Genomic DNA, 9,153 nt, shown 5'->3' with positions numbered 1-9,153 from the left:
AAGAATATACGCAGTGTATTATTTGTTGAAACTGTACTTCCGATTTGACTTGAAACTGTCTCATTGCTATCTGTTTATCAATAAAACTTTGAAAAAAAAAAACTAAGATTTGGAGAAACTAGAAACATAAGGATGGAAAACTGGTTTAATTTGATTTTAGGTGCATAAAGAGTTTTTCTTCTTTACAGAAAACTGCTAGGAGACTCTTGTGCCTTTTCACCAAATTATAAGGAAGAGTGACATCATAAATCTTCCCCAATTAGAGCTGCATATCTAGCCTACAAGTAAGCACAGGGGCTGGGGGTTCGTTCCCTGGGCCTGCTGTGTTGGCCCCGCCCTCAGGCCACCTGAGTGGTGGTGCGCCTGTAATTGCAGCTCTCGGGGGGCCACAAAGAGGCAGATCACTATGAGTGTAATCTAGGATCTAGTAGTGAGACCCTGAACACCCTGTAGGCCCTTCCTTAAAATACAAAAAACCAAAAACGCTGCATATCTTGCCCAAGAACTCAAAATTCTCCATTCTTCCTTCTTTTCATTGTATTCCAAAATGTCATATCAAGTGATAATTCTTTTTGTCTTTTTGAGACAGGTTTTGCTGTGCAGTTCACTCATTTTCTAGCCCAAGCTGGCCTTGAAGTTGTGGTGCTCCTTCTGCCTCAGCCTTCTGAATGCTGGAATTACAAGCATGAATCACCATGCCCAGCAAGTGATGATAGTTTTAAAGATAATGACACTCTAAATTTTATTTATTTATAACTTCTTTACCTTTATGAAACCTCCCCTTTGTAAGAAAGCTGACTTTCTCCCCCTCCTCCACAAAAGAATTTTAGGGTCAAAATATTCTTATATTTTCTCAAATTAAGTGCAAAACATTCCTTGAGTTCTGTGACAGAGTTATAGGAAGTAGGGATTCAAATGAGGCACAAGGACTTGAATCTCAAGTAGGGTGCCATCACTTCTTTAGGAAGAATCTGGACTGGGCACGATGTTTAGAATAGTAAAGGCACTGAAAATTAGACTATTAGCTTACACAAGTGCAGGATTTCTCCAAAAACCAAGAGCATACTTGTCTGTAGACATCCTTACATATGTGCAAGCCTATTAATTACTGTTATCTTCTGGAGAAAGGAAGATTTTGTGAATTTTTTTTTTAAAAATATTTATTTATTTAGTGTGTGTGTGTGGCCAGCTCAGCCCACCAGGGGGCGGGCCTGGCTGGCATGTGGTGCTAGGGATTGAACCGTGGTCCCTGTGTTTTGCTTAGCTTAGCTTGTTCTAAGTAGGTGCTTTAGACCACTGAGCCATCTCACCAGCCCCTGTGAAATTTTTATACTTACCTTCACTTAATAAATGCTCTACAAGGATACTATAAGTGCCTGAGATGTAGTTGAACAGGACAAGTTTGATGTATGCAGAAGTACTTTCAGAAAACAGAAAACTCATCAGGTACACGAGGGGAATAGAAGACCAGCCGTACAATGTAAAGATCAACATTGTTTCCAGAAAGTGGTACTCCATGACAAAAATTTCAACTTTATGGTACTTGAATATTCCCTGAAACACAGGGTAGAAGGTAGTGAGATAAAAGCAAGACGAATGCTGTAAGTACAAATGTAAACCATGCCAGAGTGTTCAGAGAGGAAAATACCAAGTCCTACCTTAATTTACCAGGCAAGTATTCATCATTTAGGTTAATGTGCCTCATAAAAATCTAGAGGCTCTCAGCATAAATTAAGATGCTTGCACCTCTTCTTCACTGGAGTGTTTTCAGGTGAGCAGAGCTTTTTGTTTTCTACTTGGAACAGTGTTTTTGAAAAACTTATACACAAAATCTATACATTTTATCCCAATAGTGCCAGTGATAAACTTCCAGAAATTATTTCTCTTTAAAAACACTATTTTTCTAAAGATTTTCATGTGATTTCATAACCTGTCACTGTTATCCATCATCTTTCCTCTTTAAAATACTTTCTGATTTCAGTCTACTCCTCATGTCCACCCACTTCAGGCCCTCCTACTTAAATATGTGTATTTAAAACTGAAAATCAGATGGTGAAACACAAGTTAGAGGGAGTTAAATGACAATGGATGATGATGAAGAGGAACCTGTAAGCTGTTAAAGGAAATAAATTTCTGAAAATCTTTGTCTCATTGATTAGTAACTACAGTTTCTTCATAAATGACAGAAGTGTCTCTTTCGACTATTATATGATAATGCAGCAGTACACCCAAGAAGCGGATAGCTAGAATATAAGACTGGATCCAGCAGTCCTGTATTACTTTCCTACTGAAAATTTTTACTTCAGTGTACTAGTAGCCAGCGTGTCTCAGTACCTTCCCCTGAGAGACACAGGAAGCAATCTAGGTGTTTGTCCACCTGGTATGACAAATAACGAGGTGTGTGCATGTGTACAAAAGTGGCAAACTGGAGTTTTTGCCTTCCTTATGCTCCAAGTACTATATTTACGCAAGCATCACAGAGGATCCAACAGACTCGCGCTATTCCAGGATTTGTTGTTTTTTTTTTAAGTTTTATTTGATTTTTCTGGTAGAAATAGCCAAATTCAGTACAGTGGCACAAGTTCCTGTGACAGTGAAATGGAGCAAGAATCAACCGATACACAGGGAATGCAGATCTCCTTGATTCAGATGACCAAGAAAAACAGCAATGTGAGTACATACTTCACTATCTGAAACTTAATGCTGCTGCACATTATTAATATTTACTACTTTCACTTGGTAATATTTGTAACTCAGTCAGACATAGCATCTCACTGTCGTAGGAGATTTTTGTTTTGTCTTGTTTTGTGGTACTAGGACTGAACCCAAAGCCTTTGCACTGAGATGCACCCCTGTCCTTAGGCCTTTGTTTTGAGACAGGGTCACTCTCCTAAGATTCTCTTGCTTCAGCCTCCAGAGTTCCAGGATACAGATGCGTACCTTGATGGCAGCTTTTGAGTTCTCATTATCTTGATAAATTTTCATGAAGTTAGACATTTTTAATGTATATTTTTAATTTTTGTTGCCTTTTATTGACAACAATGATTACTTGACTATAAAAAACAAAACAAAACAAAAATGCCTTTACTAACTAATGAAGTTCCTGAAACGCCAAACCTTCGTGGCTCCCTTTATATTCTCTTTCAGCCACTTCAGGACAGAACAGTGTTGTAAACTTAAGCCTGTTCCTTATTAATCCTGATGGTCGGTCGCATGCCTAACAGAAGGCTTTGGGTCCAATATGCAAAGGCCAAGATTAACCTGTGAGTGCGGCTTGATAATCATGCTCGCATGGAGATTTACTTTCTTCACATCTTTTCAAAACTCTCTAGCACCCGTGTAGAAGTTTCCAGACTGAATGCTGCTGACATGAGATACCAAGAAGATTTCAATAACTGAAAGCATTTCAATCTCAGGTAAATAACAAGTAATCAGTAGAAGCTTTTGGTATAGATATCCCTCCAATGGTGGGTAGCAGCCCAGAAAGCGAGCACTTTTGTAGTGAGTTTGGGCTTTGAGCCATGAGCAACTCCTTCCTAAGGAAGTAATTAATCTTCTCAGAAAGGAAAAATCAACTGGGATATCCTTGGAGCCATGAATTTTGCCACTGAGGACAACATGCTGAGACTATTGCTATCCATACAGGTATCTAAGAGCTTATTCAAAAGCAGGCTATGCTGTAAGACCTCCACAGTCTCGGGGGAATTCTGAAAACCTGGTAGATCCTGCAAAACCTCAAATGCCTGTCTGTAAAGTCTCTCGGCTACGATTTCACATGCAATTGTATGGAGCAAATTGTGTCAGTTGAGCACGTCGAGTCTCTCATGAGGCCAGAGTGGAGTGCTGATTATGCACTCTGATTCCTTCAGCACCCAAATGGCACTATCTAGGCTTCCACTTTTGAGACACATTTCCGTGGCAGTGTTCACAATTAGACAGCTTGGTGCTAACTTCGCAGGCCCCGCGAGTCCTCTTAAACTTGTAAAATGAATTTTAAACTCATACAGCTTGCCTAAGACCACCCTTCCCTTGGAGCACTGCAGCTTGTGTTAGAAGTACGGAGCCCTTATTGCAATTCTTCCCAGCAAAGCTGTATCTATTTCACTGTACGTGGACCTCTGATAACCATCTTAGCAACTCCTCACAAGGGGACACCCGCGCCTTCCTGACTCCCAGTCCCCTGGGAGTGTTCAGCAACACAGGCACGAGTTCTTCGGAAATCTGCAAACTTCACAGTCCCATTTCCCAGCAGTGTATACATTTCCTAATATGATGCAGTCACCTTTTTCTTTACAGTTCTCCACTTCATTCAAGGCTAAATCTAGATTGTGCTTCCAATTCTTGGTGAACTTCCCTATCTGTAATCTGGATTTGATTTTCAAAAGTGTAGGTATTCCTTGTTTGGAAGCCTGCAGTTGGCATTAGAGCTTAACAGTATAGATAAGTGTTCTGGGCCAAGCATTATCCCAGCATGCCGAGGCTCACTGCCTGAAACACGTCTTTCAATAAACAGTATTTGAGTGAAGGAAGCAGGAGCCCATGCGTACTTCACTAAGATGTACCCTGGGAGGAAACTCCCTGTAGTACTCCATAACTGCTTACCGCACATGGTAGCAAGCACAGTTGAGGCTGCTTATGTATTTCTTAAGTTCCTCTATGCTGTGTCCTTTCTTATGTTGTGTCCATTTTTGCCCTTGACTGTTATCCTGTGGGTGTCTTGCTGTTCAAAGTTTTCTTGCCTTTTTAATCAATTAATGCAGTTTATTGATGAAATAAATTTTGGGATGAATAAACATCTTTTTCTTTACAGTTAGTTCCTTGAATACTTTGTTTAAAAAATATTCCTAACAGCAAAGAAATACTATATTCTACTATTATGTCTACTATTACCTTTATAATTTTTTAAATTATATCACAATAAGAAATAATCTTTTAAATTATGCCACAATAAGTTTTTACACTTATGCCACAATAAGAAATTAAAGAAAAATCTCTTATCCAAAGAATAGAAATCTGTACACAACTTTGCCAGTCAATATACATAAACTGTACAAATCTGCACCAGTTCATAATTTACCAAGTGAAAGATGACTTAACAATGTTCCCCAAATTGATGGTGGCCTGTGGAAAAGTCTTTTATCCAGTTAGGTATGAGGAAAATTACAAACCGGAATTCCTGAAAATGAAGTTTACATTGTCTTAGAAAACTGCAAGCTAGCAAATGTGCAGCCCTGGCTGGGGCGCGCACCACAGGTGAGCAAGTTTTTTTTTTACAGCCTGCTGCCGTGGTGGATTCTGGCCACTGGTTATTTTCAAAGCTAAAACACAAAACAAGATCTGTCCATTTCCCAGGTTATGCTTACTAGTTTGTCTTTATGTACAACTGCACACATTTTAAGTGCTAAGTAAAGGTCTTGTCCTAAAATTTTCAGGGCTACCATATTTAAAACTGAGCTGCTAAAAAGCTTATCAGTAACCATTTTCAAGTTCACGAGTTATTAAATCACTGAAAGGTACCATCCGAACTATGGCACTACCACTTACTATGTCTTTTCTTCAACACTCTATCTTGTGCCAGAATGTCTTTGCTGTGACATGGTTTGAGTTCCATAACCCACTCCCAAGAGGAGCCCACCCAAGCAAAACCCAAGTGTGCCCATCCATCATAACATGATCCATCCATAGGCTGATCTTAGCTCAACACACTCATCGCACTGTACTTTAGAAAGGCTTGTTCTGCCCAAGAGAAGCTCCTCCTAGCAGCTTTCCTGGTCCACGCTGGGCCGAGGGTGCTGTTTGGAGCGATCCCTCCTGTGGGGAAGGCTTCATGAAGCACACAGCGGAAGCCCCCCTGACTCGGAAGGACTCTCGGGAGGGCCAAATTGGTGTGAGTCCACATAGGAGGGGCCTGACTGGCTCGCCCTGCTCAGCAAGGAGTCTGCTGTGCTGCTTGTGCGCTTTGCAGGTGGCTGGATCACCATGGCGACCTGGTCCCTCTGGGGCTTTCCCAGGAAGCAGTGATTACCACAGTGGTCTGCCAGCAGTTCCTGCAGGATCCGGCGGCAGGGTCTGCAGCTGTCCTTGGCTCCTGTGTCCATCAGGCCAAGGAACCTGGAGACAGGATGTGGCCTGCAGTGCGGTGGCAGCCACCTCTACTGTCACTGACCAGACTGAGAGGAAGAAGTTGTGAGGGGCCGGTGGTTCTTTTCTTTTGAGTAAAAAAAGTTATTTTTGAGATTGTGTGTGTGTGTGTGTGTGTGTGTGTGTGTGTGGTGCTGCAGGAGAGGGGACCAGATGAGTGCATCACAGGGAGCCCCAGCTGCCTCTGCCTCCCGCTCTTCCCCCTCCAAAACTCCCAAGTTGGTTCTCAGCCCTGCAAGGTGCCCAGTACCTTTCTAGTTTTTACATTCCTTTGGGTACCTGTGAAATGCATAGAATAGACTTTTGTATACAGTAGGAAATTAGGTATCAAGTCTATCACATCCAGAATAAATACAGTGCAATTTTATGTAAATTTTGAAAACAAGGTTAATATTTATTTATAACAAAATTCACCACTTTTATTAACTGTGAAGTGGACAATGTAGTGGCCTTCAGCATGCTGGCAATTACGCAGTTTCCAGATCATTTTCATCCATCCAAAGAGTATCCTCATGCCCACAAGTAGCCACTGCTTCTTACTGCTTTTCCTTAGGCCCTGGCACTATACTCTGCTTTTTATATGTGTCTATTCTGGATATCCGGTACAAGTGGAGCCACATTCGGGCCTTCCACTTAGCATATGTTGTCAAGGCTCACGCATGCTATGGCAGCCCACACGGGCTCTACCCCACGTTGGTGTGAGCACTAGTCCACGTGTGGGTATGCCCCTTTGGTTGTCCTTTCATCAGCATATGCACATCTGGTTGTTTCCAGTTTGGGAATATTATTAATAATGCTGGTATGAACATTCACTTTCTTTTAATTTTTTTTGTTAGTATACATCTTCATAATGATTATATGCACTCTAAGGAGTTGGCACATGTACACATCGTATCTTAATTCTTTTTGCTTCTCCCACTTGACCCTCCTACCAGCCTCCCTCCACATCTGTCTCTTTCCCTCTTGTGAAAGATCTCTTTATTGCTACATGAATCAACTTTGGGAGAGTTGGGAGTTTATGGAGGCATTTTGTTATATTTTTTCTCTAATGTTTGTATCTTTTTTTCCAGTATACTGAGGGTGGGGCTCAACTGCATTGGAAAGACTTTGTTGTTAGCATGGTCATCTCTTTAGTTAGAGCCTGCTTTCCAGCAATGCACTTGGAGGCTGACTAACTGCAGCCTAGTGCTTCTGTCCTAAGATCTGAGCCCCTCTGTTAATCTGGGGAGGGGAGGGTATAATTGGCTCAGTACCCAGTTCTCTGGAAATGAAGCACAGTACTGCTGATAACACAGAGTTAAACCAGAAAATTAGCATACAGTAAAAATCAACTGATAGCAAGAACTGTGCCACTTTGGCATTAGCAATGAAATCAGCAACAATAACAGAGTCAAAGAAAAGCTTGATATATTGACCTACCATAGGAAGCAATAAAGAGACCCAGCTCAAGCCCAGGCCCGGCGAGTGTGTGGGAGAGCTTCCTTGCTCCCCTGGGCCTGCTGGACCCCTCCGGATCCAGCCCGAGCCTGGCTGTGAGTGAGAACTTTTGTAGTGCTCTCGAGCCCACTCCAGACCCAGGCCAAGCCCAGGCCCGGCGAATGTGTGGGAGAGCTTCCGTGCTCCCCTGCACCCAGTGGACCTCTGGACCCAGCCCAGGCCTGGCATACAGGCCTGGGGTGAAACTCTGCAGCTGAAGTCCCTGCAGAGAGGCTAGGGGCCAGCTAATCCCGGAGCAGAACATCTTGCAAGAGGCGTGCAACACATTCACTTCCAAGGGCTGTAGTGGGAAGAAGCTGAACACAGCAGTCAGACCCAAGTCAGGCACAACTGGATGAATTCAAACTTCATAGATCTGCACCCAAATTTCAGTAGGTGCTAAGGCTGTAACTGCACCAAAGCTCTACACCAAAGGTCAGAGGACAGTGCTATACAAAATGACAAAGAGAAGGAGCAAAATGCAATCTCAGGCCCTGAGCCCACCCAGAACAAATGCAGATGTTAGCACAGAAGAAGTTGGGAATGACACAGCTGCAATGTCTGAATTAATAGAAGCAGTAAAGCTCCTCACTGTACCACTCTTAACAACATGAGAGATCCGCAGTAATACTACAGACACATAGACAAACCGAATATTGACGTATAGTAAATATCTCCAAAATGCAAAAACATAGCATTAAATAGAAAATAATTCAACAGTAACAGCATAAAGTCAACTAAATATCCAAAGATTAACAAAGCTTAATAGTAATCCTAATAGAAACGAAGAGAACACAAAAGGGAAAATAAAATTTAGAAATATAAAAGGAAGGGCAGGAGGAGAGAAACCTGAGATAAAAGGCCTTGAGGAGGAAAAGAAAATTCACAGAATGAGGCAAAAGCAGCAGAAAAGCACAAGCGCGGGTGCGGCCGCGGCTCCACGGCAGAGCTCTTGCTTCGCATGCACAGAGCCCTGGCGTGATCCCAGCACGACCAAGAGAAGAGCCAACAATGAAAAGAAGAAAAGGAAGACAGTCAAGGAGAAGACCAAAACCCAAAATTCTAAAACAAAACAAAACAAAAAAAACAATGAAGAGAAACGAGTCTAAACTCTGCACGGTTTTGGATGATTAGTTTCTTTCCAGGGTCTGCTGTACAGGACAGCGGACAGGGCAGGCCAGGGAGCCACTACTAATCCTGTTCGTTTCCACAGTTACTTTTTGTGTATGAACACTGAATCTTGCCCTGCTTCCCGTGCTGGGCATGGCTGGGCTGTACTCACTTCAGCCACTCCCAGGTCCCACATCCTTCTCTGCACCTGTGTCGTTGCTTTCCCTGCCGACCTTAATGGCCTGAGGTGCCCTCCCTCCTCCAGAGACCCCATTGTCCACATGCCTCAGGATGTGGTGGCCATCCGCGCCAAGCCGCATCCATGGCCATGTTGAGAGATGAAGAAAGTGACCAGACCGTAGAGTTCTGTCATGGATGTAGTCAGCATGGCAGGAGCGGTGTGGCGGGAGTCAATGTCGTGGATGT

The 9,153-nt window shown here is 42.7% G+C and overlaps 1 protein-coding gene across 1 annotated transcript in view; it reads right to left on the bottom strand.

The window, feature by feature from the left end:
- The window catches only part of LOC101576393 (ATP-binding cassette sub-family A member 3-like), a 144,299-nt gene that overhangs the window by 49,973 nt on the left and 85,173 nt on the right, over positions 1 to 9,153 (bottom strand). Inside the window, exon 21 of the mRNA XM_004623112.2 lies at positions 1,338 to 1,554. Coding sequence (XP_004623169.1) covers positions 1,338 to 1,554 — 217 coding nt within the window. The remainder of the gene's footprint in view (positions 1 to 1,337; positions 1,555 to 9,153) is intronic.

Source organism: Octodon degus, unplaced genomic scaffold (genome assembly GCF_000260255.1).
Source record: "Octodon degus isolate 3935 unplaced genomic scaffold, OctDeg1.0 scaffold00001, whole genome shotgun sequence".
Lineage (NCBI taxonomy): Eukaryota > Metazoa > Chordata > Mammalia > Rodentia > Octodontidae > Octodon > Octodon degus.
Note: the sequence above shows the minus strand (reverse complement) of the source record. Positions and strands in the feature narration are given on the sequence as shown.